Source organism: Pan paniscus, chromosome 12 (assembly GCF_029289425.2).
Source record: "Pan paniscus chromosome 12, NHGRI_mPanPan1-v2.0_pri, whole genome shotgun sequence".
NCBI classification, from domain to species: domain Eukaryota; kingdom Metazoa; phylum Chordata; class Mammalia; order Primates; family Hominidae; genus Pan; species Pan paniscus.
The window spans coordinates 84,154,856-84,172,964 of NC_073261.2; the positions used below are offsets into that span (position 1 = coordinate 84,154,856).

Genomic DNA, 18,109 nt, shown 5'->3' on the forward strand with positions numbered 1-18,109 from the left:
GCGCCTGTAGTCCCAGCTACTTGGGAGGCTGAGGCAGGAGAATGGCAGGAACTTGGGAGGCGGAGCTTGCAGTTAGTGGGGATCGCACCACTGCACTCCAGCCTGGGCGACAGAGCAAGACTCCGTCTCAAAAAAAAGAAAAGAAAAAAAAACCAAAAACCACGTATCCATTAAGCAGTCACTCCCTGTACCCTACCCTCCAAAGAAGCCATACCTTGTTTGGCTTCTTTTATATAGTACAATGTTTTCAAGGTTCACCATGTTGTAGCACATATATTTCATTCTTTATGACAGAAAAATATTCCACTGTATAGATATATTTTGTTTTTCCATTCATCTGTTGATGATCATCTGGATTGTTTCCACCTTTTGGCTAATGGGAATAGTGCTGCCATAAACATTTGTGTAAAATTTTTCATATAAACACCTGTTTTCAATTATTTTGAGTATATACCTAGGAGCGGAACTGCTGAGTCACGGTTGTTGTATGTTCAACTTATTGAGGAACTGCCAAACACAGTGGCTGCGCCATTTTACAGTTTCACTAGCAATGTATGAGGATTCCAATGTCACCATATTCTTGCCAACACTTGTTATTTTCAGGTTAAAAAAAAAAAACAAAACTCAAGAGGGTATTAAGTGTTACCTCATAAGTTTTGGTTTCACTGATTCTATTGTTTTTCTATTCCCTACTTCATTTTGCTCTAATCTTTATTTCCTTCCCTCTGCCAAGCCTTGGATTTAGTTTTTTCTTCTTTCCTAGTCTTTTTTTTTTTTTTTTTTGAGACAGAGTCTTGCTCTGTTGCCCAGGCTGGAGTGCCATGTCACAATCATGGCTCACTGCTGCCACGGCCTCCCGGGGCTCAATCCGTCTGTCTACCTCAGCCTCCTGAGCAGCTGTGACTACAGGAGCACACCACCGTGCCTGGCTAATTTTTATATTTTTTTCGTAGAGACAGGGTTTTGCCACATTGCCCAGGCTGGTCTCTAACTCTTAGGTTCAAGCAATCCACCTGCCTCTGCCTCCCAAAGTGCTGAGATTATAAGCATGAGCCACTGTGCCCGACCACCAATTACAGGCATTTTTACCATTCTTTTACCAACGCCTCAAATGGCATAACAACTTCGATTGCTCAAACATTTTGCTCACTTTAAGAATGGGCTTTCTTCTTAATAACTGAGGCATATGAGTTCTTCAAACATTCTACATAAAAGTCCTCTGACAAATACATGTCTGGCAAATATTTTCTCTTATTCTATAGCTTGCCCTTTTATTTTCAAAACAGTTTTTGAAAGAACAAGATTTTTTAATTTTGATGAAATTCAATTAATTGATTTTTCTCTTACAGCTTATGCTTGTTTGTGTGCTACTTATGAAATCTTTGTCAAACTCAAGGTCACTAAGATCTTTCTTACATAAGTTTTAGCCCTTACACTGAGGTCTATGATCCATCTTGCTTAATTTTTGTTTATGGCGTGAGGTGAGAGTCAAGGTATTTTTGTTTTTTGTCTTTTTTTTTCCCCTGGCATATGACTTTAATAACTCGAATTAGGGTTGAAATAACTCTTGAGCACTCTGCCTAGCACACAAAAAGTACTTAATATCAAAACAACTAAATGGATGCATCTTCACTACCAAATTTCTCCCTTGGATTATGCTGAGTTTATCTCGAGTCTCTCTTCTTGCAGTTTTACCCTACACTATGGCATCGCTACACTGTGCCAGAATGACCTACCACATGCTATGTATCTTTAAATTTAATGCCACTAACTGTAATATGCCCCATTATTTTAAGTACCATTAGAAAGAAGTATTTCCTATTAGAACTATAAGACACTATCAATTGTAATATGCATCGTAATTTCAGAGATGTTAAAATGTCAAAAACATAGGCATCTTGGACCAATTACTATAAATCTGCCTGTCAGTCCTCAGCTTAAGATTCTTTAGTGGCTCTCCACTACCTTCAGGATGAAAACTAAATTCCTTAACAAGGTGTAAGAAAACCTTCCACTATGGGCCCTACCAGTCTAGGTTCATTTCTTGAAACTCCCAATCTTACACCCTATGCTTCAGTTTATTCTGAATTCCTAAACTAAGTACTTTTTACTCTTCTGCACTTTTGCACCTGGATGATCCTTCTCTCCAGCATATGCTAGTCACCTCTGCTTGCCTAAACTGTAACATATTCATCATCCATGCACCAATCAAATATTTACTCAGGACCAATTATAATCCTAGTCTTATGTTTACAAACATATATAAGGCAGTTACTGACATCAAGGAATTCAAAATCTTCAAGGAGAATCACATTGGCAATGAAAACGTGGTAAGTACAGTAACAGAGAGATATCAATGGAGTATCATGGAAGTGCAAAGAAAGGACAGATAATTCTATAAGGATTAGGGACACAGAGCTCAAGAAAGGCTTCCTTGAAAAAACAGAGAATAAGGCCTTAAAGAATAAGAAAGAAATAGACAGCTGAAAGGGCGGTGATAAGACACTGGGATCCTATTGCAGTATGTGTAAAGGAACAGAAACACTCTAACAGCAAAGACAGTGTATGTATTTGCGGCATTGAGTGGGTGGTGGTGGGGAGACAAAAAGTTCCTTGATGTGGCCAGCACGTAGAACAAAAGAGGGGATAGTTCAGAGAGAGGAGTTAAGTAGCATTCAGATGATGCAGACTTTATCTATAAAGAATAAAGAACCACTAAAGGGTTTTAAGCTGAAAAGCAGAGTTCAATTTACATTTTAGAGAATACCCTCTAGTAGCCATGTGAAGAACTGATTTCAGGGCAGTGGTCTGAGAATAAGATGGTGGGGACCAAGAGCTATGTAGCGTGAATGAAAAAGTGAAGGAAGTTTTAAGAATCACGGTGGAAACCATCATAATGCCAGGATGAAGGTCAATAAAAACTTTTACACTTGATCATGACAAAAGAATGCTATTCACTATAGTTTACACTCCTTAATGACAGACTCAAGTAGACGACCTTACTGACATCTTAGCCTGACAGTTCCTAAATACAAATAAATTTCAGTGTACTGTATGTAGACTAACACAGTAAAGTTATCACTAAGAACTGCTGCATATTCCAAAGCTCAAAATCTGAAATCCTTCTTGCTACTCCGGTACATATTATCTTCTTATTCTTGCATCTATCCCAATCTGTCTCTCTAAAACTGTAATTTCATCACAACTTCCTGTTTCTATAACTAACTTCTTCTGGCATTCAATTTACAAACAATTTATTGATTTGTAAATTGAAATTGTTTCTCAGCTAGCCTTGGGATGACTATGTTAGTGACTGTCCCTGCTTTCAAATAGTGTATCATCTAGTGGGAGCAACAAATATATATGCCAAAAGAGATGTACAAACAAAAATTTAAAATCATTCCAAAACGTGCAAAAAAATAGATCATTTTCAGGAAATAATTTCTGAGGCCTTTAAGATGGTTACAGTTTTGATCAGAAGGGTAGAGATAGTCTAGTTGATATTCCAAATCTTCTATTTATCTTGAATTCTCCATCACATGCCTCAGGGCTCCAACTGTATACATACTTCTTCCACTCCTCATTTTCAAGCTCTTCATCACTTTTCTCAATTGGCTGATTACTCTTGCTTCATTCTTTGAGAAGATTGAGGACTACACGTACTCCATCAAATTCTATCTTCTCCATTTGGAATTTTATCTGTATACTTCTACCTTCCTCTTATTTCACAGGAAGATGTACCCTTAGGCCTTTCAACTTGTGGCCACTACTTAAAAGTATATTTTGAGTGGAAGTGACAAAGAAGCATTTGACTCTCATATAGAAATGGCACTCTGTAAACAGTAATTGTTACCTGGTCTGAGGCAACACCTGCCAATATACAGTCATGCACTGCATAATGTCTTGTTCCACGATGGACTGCATATACGACAGTGGTCCAAGAAGATTCTAATACCCTATTTTTACCATATCTTTTCTATGTTTAGGTTTGTTAGATATACATATACTTACCATTGTGTTACAACTGCCTATGTAACCTAGGAGCAATAGACTATACCAGGGGTCCCCAACCCCTGGGCCACAGACTGGTACCTTTGTGGCCTGTTAGAAACCAGGCCGGACAGCAGGAGGTGAGAAGCCAGAGAGTGAAGCTTCATCTGTATTTACAACCACTTCCTATCACTTGCATTACCACCTGAGCTCAGCCTCCTGTCAGATCAGTGGCGGTATTAGATTCTCATAGGAGCACAAATCCTATTGTGAACTGTGCATGTGAGGGATCTAGGTTGCATGCTCCTATGAGAATCTAATGCCTGATGATCTGTCACTGTCTCCCATCACCCCAACATGGGACCATCTAGTTGCAGGAAAACAAACTCAGGGCTCCCAACGATTCTACATTATGGTGACTTGTATAATTATTTCATTATATATTACTATGCAATAAGAATAGAACAACAAATGTAGTATGTTTGAATGATCCCAACACCTCCCCCCACCCACCCCAGTCTGAAGAACAATGGTCTTCCATGAAACCAGTCCCCAGTGCCAAAAAAGGTGGTGACCACTGGGCTATGCCATACAGCCTAGATGCATACTAGGCTATACCATCTAGGTTTGTGCAAGTACACCCTATAATGCTCAAACAAGGAAAAAAATGCCCAATGATGCATTTCTCAGAAAGTATCCCTGTTAAGTGATGCATGACTATACTTCTACACACAAAATAATGAGACACTCCATCATCCCCTTCCACAATTACTAGTCATTTTAGTGTAAGGGTCCCACCAAGGCAATTCATACCTTCCTAAGCTGATGGAGGTAATGTGCTTATCAATAACATTTACAGCAAACCTATGATAATCACTGAATCCTCCCAAATGTTATTTGGACCAGGAGCTGAATGATAGAAATCTGTGCCTTTAGAGTATCCCAGATTTTACATAATTAGCAATGTTTCTTTTGGAGAACTGACCCCTATATTTCAATTTTGCCTTTGGGTTCTTTCATTTCTCAAGTGGCAATTACAATGCTTCACACTTTGGCTTAACCAGCAGTTTCCTGGTTTACATGACTGACTGCCAACTTCAGATAAATTTAACTTTTTAACTTCCGTATCATTGTGTACTAACAGTTTGTCTTCACATAATGCCACTGGGCTGTGTTCTCAAATTACATTCATTTGGTCACCTCAAGAGGTCCTAATGAGTTTCCCAGGCACTAGCTGTGACATAATTCATCTTCTTGGCAGCTAAAACTTCCAGTGTTCTCTGGGCCTTCCCTTTTGCTCCGAAGTACAGGTAATATTTTCTTCTTTTGGCAAGGATTCAGCTGCAACTGGTGCATATATTATGAACACATGCCGTCAAAAGGAAAGAATTCTCTGACAGAGGAGAAGGTATATGAAAAATTTAAGTGACTGGCCACCTTAAAAACTCATGGGAAAATTTTCTACCTCAGTCAAGTGTCCTGCATAATTTACTCAAGAAAAAAATGGGGCTTAGCTTTAAATACTGCCGGCACACTGGAGAAGACAAACTAAGACAACGAAATATATTTAAAGGTTAGGTGTGTTTCTGATTTTGGTATTTACTGAATGGCAATACTACTATGAAGCAACGTAGCAGAATTTCATTAAGCCCTTAGCACACACATCATTAGCATTTACTTTTGGTTATATCTGATGACAACTTATGTCCTTCCCATATCACCACCATCTAGCAAAACCATAAAATAGCTCTCTTCAGTAATAGGGAAGTTGACTTGTCCTTTGAACCACAGCTTCATAAAAGGATTCTACCCTATTTATCCATAGGAATTTAATTTGACCTCTAAAGAAAAATCCTCTAGAAAATGTAAACACCTTAAGATGATAATGATCATTTTCCTGTCAATAAATTATGTGATACTCGATACTATAAATTCTAATTTCACAGGGGCTAAAAAAAAAAAAATCACACATAAAACTGTCTATAGTATAAAAAATGACTTTACTTTTTAATTAAAGAAAAAATACAAATCCCTACAAGATAATTTCATTTTTAATGTTATGAAAAACTTCATTTATTTGAAAATACTTTGCTTAAAATGTTTATTCCAAATTTTCTTACCACTAATTTATCAATCCTGTTTAATATCAAAACTGAGATGATCTATTTTAGGCTGTACACAAATGTCAATAGTGAAGAGTCACTTAAATTCCAATTGCTTTCAACGATATGCTATAAATAAACTCCAAGATAAAGCTGTTCAGAGTTGCCAATAACATTATGAAACTTTACATATGTATTTCTCTCAATGTCTTAATATCACTATTGGAAACATAATTAGTTGGACATATTTTTCCATTAAAGGAAAATACAGTAATTAACATGAATTATGCTCATCTATGAAATAATTATTTTCTCAAATTATTATATAATCAATACCCCCATCAATCCATTTCATAAACTGTCTGTGTTCCAGGTAACAGAGTAACTCAAAGAATGAACCATCTTAGCATATTATAAAATAGCAAAGTTAATTATGAAGTATAATTTAAAAATCAAGGAAAAAAAATCTCTAATTAATAAGGTTATTAAAAAGAATTAAGTTAGTGTTATGTGAAAAGAAAAAGTTCCACAGAGATGGTTCTGTGGCTCCAGAAAAAGAGCCATTAACAAAACTGATCCTAGACTCACTTTAGAGACATAGGAATTATGACTAAGGACAATTAGAAAAGGACCAGAAAGGACAACTTACAGAAAATAAGTTCCTGGGGAATAGTAATTATAGCTAGTTAACTGTATTTATATTTCATGACATTGAGAAGTAGGTGCTAAATAACTCATGTATCATATAAAATACTGTGTATATGCTGGGAAAAAAGCAATTTTTAAATTTCTTTAAAATATTTCAGAATTTTCTTTACTGAAATACCTTAGTAGATACAATATGAGAGAAAATATCTTTAAAATTTTTCTCAATTTACATAAAATTACAATGTACTGTTTTTTCAGCATATTAAAAAGACTTTGGAGACCAAGGTAGATCACTTGAGCCCAGGAGTTTGAGACCAGCCTGGGCAACATAGAGAGATTCCACCTGTACAAAAAAAAGAAAAGGTTTTAGCAGGGCATGGTGGTGTACACCTGTAGTCCTAGCTACTCCAGAGGCTGAGGAATGAGGACCACTTGTGCCCAGCAGTTTGAGGTTACAGTGAGCCTGGGTGACAGAGTAAGACCGTGTCTCCTAAAAAAGTTTAAAAAAACTAATATAAACTATTTAAAATAAGCTTTTAAAAATGTGAATAGCAATCAAACATCGTTATCATTTTCTATTATAGGTTTTAAAATACTTATATGTACCCTCGGGTTCTGAGTCTGTATATTATATATAGGAAATTTGTTCTTCCCTCTCTATACAAAGCTTATATTCCCTATAAAGCCCATATACATTAACAGATCTAGCTCCTTATCCTACTCTAAAAATCCAAAATCCTCCTATAAAAATCAATTCATAACCAAACAAAATTTTTTTCTGGCTTGATCTTGGCGGTCCTCAAAGTTGACTCTCTAAATAAATAAATAAATAAATAAATCAAGCAAGCAAGCAAGCATAATATAACACTTTTATTAGTCAAAGTGGTTTTTATCAAGTCTTTTGCCAAACCCTCAGGTCCCTTATCCTTTGTCGTTGACATATTTATCTCACTATCACTAATGAAAAAGATCAATCCTTTCTTCCATCTAACTCCACTGTAAATACACAGACCCAGAGTACATGAGGCCGAGAGGGAAAAGAGTGGGAATCACAAAACCGGGCAGAATGATACTCACCTTTCCTCCACAGTAAGTTTCCCGCCTCCATAGCCTCAGGGTCTCTCAGCATCTCTTTCAAATGTCTATGGTCTTCTATTCTCCGCTTTAACCATTTCAAACATGCATTCTCTTTTTTTCTACCACTGACGACCTATCTTTGCATCTAAAGGTTATCATTATCTCGATATATATTCACAGTTATCAGGGCTAGAAGTTGTGGTTCTCAAAGATCCCTTCTCAAATTGTCAGGATACTTGCCTCATCAATTACCACCCCATTTCCCTGTATTGGTCTTCCTCTCTGCTGCCTTTTTGTCCTCAACCTATCTTTGTGTTCAAGTCTATCACATATTTTTAACAAATTTTAAAAAGTAATTAAAACTGGCCTTCAACATAGCATCCTCTCCTAGCTATTACCACCGTCTTCCACTCAGGTGAATTTTTTGAGAGTGGCTATATTTGTTCCTCTCAATTCTACAATTCTTCTTAATTGCTGCTTCTCAAAATACTGGTATTTGATTTGCAGTTCTGTTACTCCACTAAAATTGCTTTTGGAGAGGTTTCTAATATTGCTGTAAATGCCAAATCCAATGGTCATCTCTCAGTCTTTGTTTTATTTGACATCTCTGTAAGCAGCTGGCAATGTGCATCACTTTTTGTGCTATGCTGAAATGTTGGAGCTCCCAGTGGAACTATGCTGGACTGCCTTCTCATTTTACATCCTCTATGGCTTCAACTATCATCCATAAGAGGAACATTCCCAAATTCTTACTGCTAGCCAAGACTAACATGAGCACTAGATCCATATGTAATTCAGCTACCAATATGTATCTCTACATACCATATACACCCTAAACAACATTCAGAAACTGAATTCACAATCTTTCTTCTAAATCTGCTTCTCATTTGCTGGTTGGCTGACTGCACTATCTCCTACTCAGCTAGAATTTCGGAGTTATATAAAACTCCTCCCTAGGTTAATAATTTACATTGACATCGAAGTAGGAAGGCAAGCCAATAAATGTCCTCACTTTTCCCACTGCCAAAATGGGCATAATCATGCCTATCCCCATATACTCTACCAATAAATCAGTAAGAGACATCAAATGATATGTTCAAATCTTGATTCATGTGAAAGAATAATAAATTCTTTCTTGGTGGTTGAAGTAAGGGAAAAGGTACACTACATCTGCTCCAAACTCAGAGCAACAGGGTCTTGATGACTGTTTGTCTCAACCTTGAAAACTCCCAATACTGGAAAGTTAGAAGTCCCATGTAGGGCTCGTAAGCTTCAGAGCTTAAATTAATTTTTTCAGGATTCTGCTAACAACCACAGAGGGTTCAGAATAAAGCTATTTAAACTATGATGATTTTAATTATGTTTCTGTATTCACAACAGAATTTTAAGAACACATGAGTGCCTACCACCTATGTTCAATATGAAATGAGAGACACAAAACGATGATTCAGTTCCTGCCCTGAGTAAACTTATCATCTAGTTGGAAGATACTAACTTCACACAAATACTGTAACATAAAAAACCTGTAAGTATAATCAGTGGATTACACAAAAATTCTTTATTTTAAATAATAAAGAATAAACTTTCAGAACTTTTTGGGAATTAAAAAAACGAAATGGAAAACAAACTATAATCATAAGTAATCCACATAAGAAACTAGTTTTATATTTCCAACTTCAACTTTCAAAGAAAATATTGCAAAAAGCAAGACTCTTTTTAACTTTACAACACAATTACCTTTACTTGAGACTGATTTTTTCACTGAGGCCACATGATCTTCAGAGATTGCAAGACGCCTCAAAACATCAGCCAAAGCCGCCTTTAGCACAGTGATTTCATCTTCTTGTTGCTGAACTCGTGACTCAAGAGCTGACAGGCGATCTTGAACATCAGAAGTACTTGCAGCAGAAATACTATCATCTATAAAATAAAATAAAATATGGAATATTTTTAAGTAAACTGCTTGAGAAGTAATTTCTGATAAGAAAAACCATCCCAGATAAGACTTACAAAAGATGAGAAAAATTCTGGCTAGGTGAAGTGGCTCGTGCCTGTACTTCCAGAACTTTGAGGGGCCAAGAGAGGCAGATCACCTGAGGTCAGGAGTTGGAGACCAGCATGGCCAACATGGTGAAACCCCGTCTCTACTAACACCACAAAAAATTAGCCAGGCATGATGATGTGCTCCTGTAATTCCAGCTATTTGGGAGGCTGAGGCACAAGAATCATGTGAACCCCGGAGGTGGAGGGTGCAGTGAGCTGAGATTGCACCACTGCACTCTAGTCTGGGCAACAGAGCAAGAGTCTGTCTCAAAAAGAAAGAGAAAATTTCAAAACAAAAAACTCCATAACATCTCATCATGTTGACACATATTAACTTCTATAAAGACTTTTATAGCTATCTTAATTTAAAATAAGTTAATAAACTTCACAAATCATTAAAATGGTGACAATTGTCCCCATGGTCAAATTTCCCCTATTTTTACAACATCATCTTAATTGGTTTTCTCACGAAAAGGCTCCCTAAATACATCATCTTGTAGACATCAGGAAACTTCCAAGACAGCAAACTATTTAACCTTTCTTAATTACATTATTATCACAGTTCTCTATGAAAACAGAAAAGGCATATACATCACTTGTTTGGTTTTATGTATCAGATAGGGAGTCTATCACCTTAACCAACAATGATGAGGAAGCATCTTTACTACTTTACTTTTTACTATCATACTCTCCCACACCCCACAGAAGTCAGTATTGCTATGTAATTAACAAAAGACCTTTTGCTGCTCCTTCTCTCCACTTAACACCACAACCTCTCTTAAAAAAAGGTTTTTATGAAGTAAATACTTAATATTTGCCTTAGGTATGTAACAGCAACAAGAGAAAGACTATTCAAATAAGGCTTAGCTATACCACAGCAATTACAAAGGACTTGCAAAGTTATGTAACTTTAGACTATACTACTGTATTTGTTGGGTCAATAAGAATCCAAACATATAGAAACATCAATTGCTGGCTGGGCGCGGTGGCTCATGCCTGTAATCCCAGCACTTTGGGAGGCTGAGGAGGGCAGATCATGAGGTCAGGAGATCGAGACCATCCTGGCCAACAAGTCTCTATTAAAATACAAAAAATTAGCCGGACATGGTGGCGTGTGCCTGTAGTCCCAGCTACTTGGGAGGCTGAGGCAAGAGAATTGCTTGAACCCAGGAGGCAAAGGTTGCAGTGAGCCGAGATCACGCCACTGCACTCCAGCCTGGCAACAGAGCAAGATCCCGTCTCAAAAAAAAAAAAAAAAAAAGAAACATTAATTGCTATTGGTTCATTCAGTATAAGCAGGAAAATTCAGGGAAATAACTAACTGTTAAAAACACCCTTGGCTTACACTGAGGGCAAGTTTTAGATTCTAATGTAAGAGCTGTTTGGACCACACTGAGATCATTTAAATGACTGTTTCAGTCATTCAGACAATAAAGCAGAATGTACTGTTTTTTTCTCACACTGAGATAATATGCTATGGAACTTAATTTAATTCAAAGTTTAAAACCACCACCACAACATTTAAAAACCAAAGCTATCACCATTACATTATGGAACAGTAAACAATATTCATATTTCATATTTAAGATGATATACACCACCAGACCTCCCATGCATACACATGTACTCTCTTCTGTCTTTACTGGTATTTCACTGACAGTCTTATCTTTGAGACGTAGATATTGAAGGAAAAGTTGGGTTTCATCTTTAATCTAGACTTCAAATTCTGGTTCCATATTAACTAGTTACATAATCTTAGGCAAGTTCTTTGAGCATTAATTTCTTCACCTTTAAATAGGATTGTTTTAAGGAGGGTGTGCCTAGGATATGTACAAAGTACAAAAGTTAGAATTTGAAAACTTTGAGCACATTTGTTACTTAAAGGCACATGTGTCCAACTCTGAGATGCTTAAGGAATGATAAGAACAATTCAGTCTCTCGCCTTAGAAATTTTTATATTTTAAGTATTTTTCACTTCCACGGTGGTCTAGCTGAATTCTAGCTGATCTATATTCTTTGTAAGTATGTTAGACTATGGTCACTATTCTTTCTACCCAAAATTCTTTCCTATTCTCCTTCTTCTCGCAGGAAGAATAGCCACTCTTGTCTTTTGTGAAACTCCACCATATTTCTTGGTCCTAGTAGAGCTGTCAATCTATGATGCTTCACTTTACCCTCTGCGCCCCATACTATGAGACTGAACCATATAAAATGACCTTTTCAGTTGTATAAATATTACTATTAGAAATTTCAGCTGGACAAGGCATCTCACGACTGTAATCCTAGCACTTAGGGAGGCCAAGGTGGGCGGATCGCTTGATCCCAGGAGTTCGAGACCAGCCTGGGCAACGTAGTGAGAACCCATGTCTACAAAAATGGAAAAAATTAGCTGGGCATGGTGGCACGTGTTTGTAGTCCCAGCTACTCAGAAAAGTGAAATGGGAGGCTCACTTAAACCCAGTCAAAGATGGGCTGAATTCAAGGATTCAGTGAGTTTTAATTACACCACTGCACTTAAACCTGGGTGACAGAGGAAGACCCTATCAGAAAGAAAAGAAAAAAGAAAAGAGAAAAAAAGAAGAGAAGAGACAAGACGAGAAGAGAAAAGGAAAGAAAAGAAAAGAGAAAAAAGGGAAGGAAGGGAGGGAGGAAAGGAGAGAGGGAGGGAGGAAGGAAGTGAGTTAGGTAATATGGCTCAATCTAATACTACCACAGGAGTAGTAGTCATGAGATATAGGATAGGCCAAATGAAGCCCTCTTGAATTTCCCAGAGGAAGAGTTATAGCCCATCCACCTTGGTTCTCCAGCTACCAGGATGTCACCCTAGGACTGTCAAAAATAAAGGTGGTTCTAACTACCTTGTGTTCCAGTTATAGTCTCTGAAGCCTTGGCCCTTCAATTCTGAGAGCTGCTCCAATATTCCTCCCAGCTAATTATGTAACGTAATAAATTCACTTTTTGCAAGCCATTATTTGTAAACCAAAGGCCGCGATTAAGTCAGTAAACTATATGGATATATTTTTCTAAAATGTTCTCAATTCATGAAAGATGAGCTATATCCTTATATTATGACCACAGATAAAATGCTTATATGATTTTTGTAAACATATAACCTGCTTAATTATTCTGGGAAGGCAGCTGAACTACTAGATCATCAGGCTATAATGCCAAGGTTAGGGTGCTAGGTTTTAGTACCAGCTTGGTAACTTACCTTCAGCAAACTTTTACAAACTTTGATTTTTTAAAAAATGACTAAGGTGTTTAAGTTGTGTGAAACTTGGATACTGACAAGAAAGGTGGTTCAGCTTGTAAAATTCCTACCAAACCCTGATAGACACTGTGAGACACAAGAACAATTTTTCAAAGGGCATAACATATACAAAGTTAACAATTGCCTGCATTTATATTGTGGCTTTCATATTTATTACCTCAGCTCCCCCCCCCCACACACACACACATACACACACAATCTATATTTTATACTGGAGGAAATAGCTCAAACTAAATAACTTGCTCAAGGTCACCAAACTAATCTAGGTATCTCAGACTCAAAGACAAGTCTTTTGACTCTCACCTTATGTGCCTTTTATTTTATTCCATGCTGCATTCTAACAATAATCACATGAGGACCAAACAAATACATCCTTTCACAAAGCCACGCAAGGGGCTTAAACTACTGAGTGATTTAATCAGTTTTTTGTTTCAGGAAGATCATTTTGGTCGCTGTGTGAAAATAGATTGGAACAGGATAAGAGTAAACACAAGAACAGACAGGAGGCTATTGCAGTAACCCATGTGAAAGGTGATGATGGCCTATGTTAGGGTTAAGATGTTCAAGTATCTCAGTTTCTCCGGAACAAGTATGTCTCCTATCTCAGTATAAATATTATCATAATGCCCCCTCTTTCACTCTCAAGTTTCCTGACTTGGATGATCAATTACAGGGTCACTATAGCCAAGGCAACAAGCAATGGCAATGTAACAGAGCATAGCAGTTATCACCAGAGTTCCTCATAGCTCTAATTCCTTCCTGTCTAAAATCCTGGCTCTTAACCCTTTCAGGGGCATGAATTTCTTTGAGAATTCAATAAAAGCTGTGGTAGAATAGTGCATTAACTCTGGTATTACACTGACTAAATAATCTATCTGTTTGCTTTTTTTTTTTTCTTTGAGACTCACTCTGTCGACCAGGCTGGAGTGCAGTGGTGCAATCTCACTGCAACCTCCGCCTCATGGGTTCAAGAGATTCTCCTGCCTCAGATTCTATTAGCTGAGGCTCGGAGTAGCTGGGAGATTACAGAGGCGCATGCCACCACACCCAGCTAACTTTTATTTTTTTGTAGATATGGAGTTTTGCCATGTTGGTCAGGCTGGTCTCAAACTCCTGACCTCAAGGGATCTATCTGCCTGCCTTGGCCTCCCAAAGTGCTGGGATTACAGGTGTGAGCCACCACGCCCGGCCATCTGTTTGCTATTTACCAACTCTGTGACTGCTTTCTTCATGTGTAATTTACTCATGTGAACTGGTACTTACATCAGGCTTGGGATGATTAGATGAAATAATGCATGGCATGGCAATACAGGATGGTTTCAGTAAGTTACTATCCTATAGTGATGTTCTTTATTGCACTGTTTATTATTGCCACAAAATTAGAAATGACCTAAAGTCTAAGGATGAGGTTAAATAAGCTGTAATCTGTCCATACCATAGAATATCATGGAATAATTTAAAATAACAGATTAGGAGCATAAGCTAAAAATTTGAAAAATCTACAAGATGACTTAAGTGGAATAAGCAAACTGCAAAACAATATGTACTGAATAATTTATAGACACACACCAAAACACACTTTTAAAAAATTAACACAAAAAACACATATATATACACACACATATGTATATATAATGTACACAGAAAGAAGTTGTGAAGTACACACATCAAACTGGTAACTGGGTTACCTCTGGCTAGGAAGGTGAGATTAGAAAAGAGGAAATAAAAAGAAATTTTTGCTTTTTAGTGTATGTATTCCTGTATTATTCGAATTTCACAATAAGAATGTGTATTAATTTATGCCCTTTAAGGTAAAATGCATTGCTTCTGAAGCTTAACTTCTTAAAACAAGTTTCCTCCAGTTACAGTGTTCCAGTGTTATAAGGAACATAGCAAAGGAGAATGCAAATAACTTAAATTTCTATCATAGATTACTAAAACAAGAACAGACACTATCTTGAAGTCCAACAACCCCTCTCATCATTTTATAAATAAGTAAACTAAGACTCTGAGACATCAGGTGAGTTACCCATGGCCACACAGCAAACGAGTCAGAGTTCCTTCCTCTGATGACTGTATTATCCATTGCTCTTGTTCTTTCCATTTTGAAAACTTTGCTCTTATTTTTTTTCCCTCCCAATCTCTAAGATGCCCCCATTCTCATTCACAATAAACTAAGGGATATAACTGTTCAGTAAACGAATATATTTCCTGAGGGCTATTAACATTCCCTTTTCTTGATCAAGTAGATTAGATCATTTTCCTTACACCCCACCCCCCCGCCTTTTTATAGAGTAGGAGTATAAGCTAAAAATGGTAATCCCCTCCCTTTAAACATTTTTTGGTAATTGCCCCCTGGTTTTTAAAAATTGTTGCCCCTTCTCAAAACAGTTTCCAGCTTTGAAGGTTAAAATATGAAATACAAATGAATTCTCAAGCGTTCTTGAACTCATTAAGAAAAAAAGTAAAGAATGAAGAGAAAACGGAGATCCAGAAACCTCTGACTATCAGTCTAATCTATTTACCGGCATGAGTCAGTCTCTTTTTAGAAATACAAGGAAATCTACATGTGACTTCGTAAACTTTATAAAGTTTGAAATATTACAGTTTAAAGAATACAATGATAGCTATTCATTATGCTTTTATTACACTGAATCACAGTTAATTTTTTTCTGAACTGTTGAGAAATGTGTCACCTTTGCAAAGGTAAGTATATTGTGTTTCATTATAAATATCCAAAAGTTGGCAATCCAGTATCATATCAGAATAAGACATGCCTACACATTCTAGTACCTTTGGATTTTACCGATTTTATATCTTTCTAAAACAGAATACTTACTGTCTTGTTTTCTTAGTGGGGGCATACAATCATAATGTAACCACTTCTCGGTGACTCAGTCTTCATTTAGAATATTAATTACTACGTTGCAAGCACTGTGGTGAAATGATGCCCTAGAGGCTATTATACTTCTAATTAAATAATTGAGAACCATGGCTCAGGCCTATAATTCAGCACTTTTGAGACGTTGAGGCAGGATGATTGCGTGAGCCGAGGAGTTCAAGACCAGCCTGGGCAACCTAGGGTGACCCTGTCTCTACAAAAAAAATTAGCCAGGGGGTGGCAGCACACACCTATAGTCCCAGTCCTGAGGCAGGAGGATCACTTGAGCCTAAGAGGTCACGGCTGCAGTAAGGCATGATTGTGCCACTGCACTCAAGTCTGCGTGACAGAGCAAGACCCTGTCTTTAAAATAAATAAATAACAATTTTTTAAAAGTTAGCCAGGTGTGGTGGCACATGCTTGTAATTGAGGGGCTGAGGCAGTAGAATTGTCTGAGCCCAGTTCAAGGCTGCAGTGAGCTATAACTGCATCCTTGCACTCCAGCCTGGGCAAAAGAGTAAGACCCTATTGCCAAAAAATAAAAAATAGAAAAATAAAAAAATAAAAACAAAATTACATTTTTAATTTTCTTTTTTGTAGAGATGGGTCTCACAATATTGCCCAAGCTGGTCTTGAATTCCCATCCTCAAGCAATCCTCCCCTCTCAGCCTCCCAAAGTGCTGGAATTACAGGCATGAGCCACTGCACCAGACCACATTTTTGGTTTTCTAATCTTTCTTTCTACTTTTCTCCTTACCTCTTTGCAGTTGGGATTAGCTATGCCTATCCATAGCAATGCTCCCTTTCCAATCTAATTTCCTATATTATGGGACATTGAATAAGCTTTTTGAACTGTTTATATGAGAAGTCTCTAAAATGAGGACCTCTTCTATTTTAAAAACATATTACAGGTTGAGTATCCCTTATCTGAATTGCTTGGTACCAGAAGTGTTTCAGGTCTCAAATTTTTCAGATTTTGGAATATCTGCATATACATAATGAGATATCTTGTGGAGGGGATCCAAGTCTAACTACAAAATTCATTTATGTTCCACTTACATCTTACATACATGTCCCGAAGGTAATTTTATACAGTATTTAAAAAATAATTTTGTGCATGAAATAAAGTGTATACTGAACTATCAGAAAACAAAGGTGTCACTATCTCAGACACCCACGTGGACAACTGGTTGTTTTTTGGCATAACCATCATTCCTGACTCTGAACTTACATGCTACCAATAAGTAATCACTTTTTAAAACTTATTCATACTTAAGTACTTAACAGGAAAATGCAAGCCAACCTCTCCTCTTCCTCCTCAACCTACTCAACTCATGTTGAGTAGTTGAGATGACGAAGAGGAAGGTCTTATGATGATCCATTTTGATTTAATGAATAGTAAATGAATTTTCCTTATGACTTTCTTAATAACATTTTCTTTTCTCTAGCTTACTTTATTATAAGAGTACAGCATATAATATATGTAATACACAAAAATATGTGAATCAACTTGTTACCAGTAAAGCTTCTGGTCAATAGTAGGCTATCAGCACTCAGGTTTTTGGGGAAGCAAAAGTATACGTGGATTTTCGACTGAGCGGGAGAGGGAGGGAGGTGGCCCCCCAAACCCCCATGTTATTCAAGGGTGAACCATATATTGAAGTCCATATCTCCATCACACACAAAAATAAAATCCAAGAAGATTAAAGAATTAAAGGCAAAATCATAAAATCTTTAGAAAATAACTGCAAATGTCTTCATATCCTACAAACAGGAAGGTCCTAAAAAAGATACCAAAAAAACCATAAAATACTGATACTTAACTACAATGGAATTCAGATGTTTGGTCTCCAAAAGACATAATAAAGAGAGAAAGTAATCCATAAACATGGAAAAGATAGCTGTAACACATAATGATAAAAATTAGTATCCAGACTGGGCATGGTAGCTCATGCCCACAATCCCAGCACTTTAGGAGGCCGAGGGAGGAGGACTGCTTGAGTTCAGGAGTTCGAGACCAGCCTGGGCAACATGGCATCCCTGTCTCTACAAAAAATACAAAAATTAGCCAGACATGGTGGCACACCTGTAGTCCCA

At 37.1% G+C, this 18,109-nt stretch overlaps 1 protein-coding gene across 4 annotated transcripts in view; it reads right to left on the reverse strand.

Annotated features, from left to right (window-relative positions):
• The window catches only part of EML4 (EMAP like 4), a 162,833-nt gene that overhangs the window by 77,035 nt on the left and 67,689 nt on the right, over positions 1 to 18,109 (reverse strand). For all 4 annotated transcript variants that reach the window (XM_003809130.4, XM_034953022.3, XM_003809131.4 and 1 more), the window contains exon 2: positions 9,555 to 9,737. In XM_003809130.4, the coding sequence (XP_003809178.1) occupies positions 9,555 to 9,737 (183 nt within the window). The remainder of the gene's footprint in view (positions 1 to 9,554; positions 9,738 to 18,109) is intronic.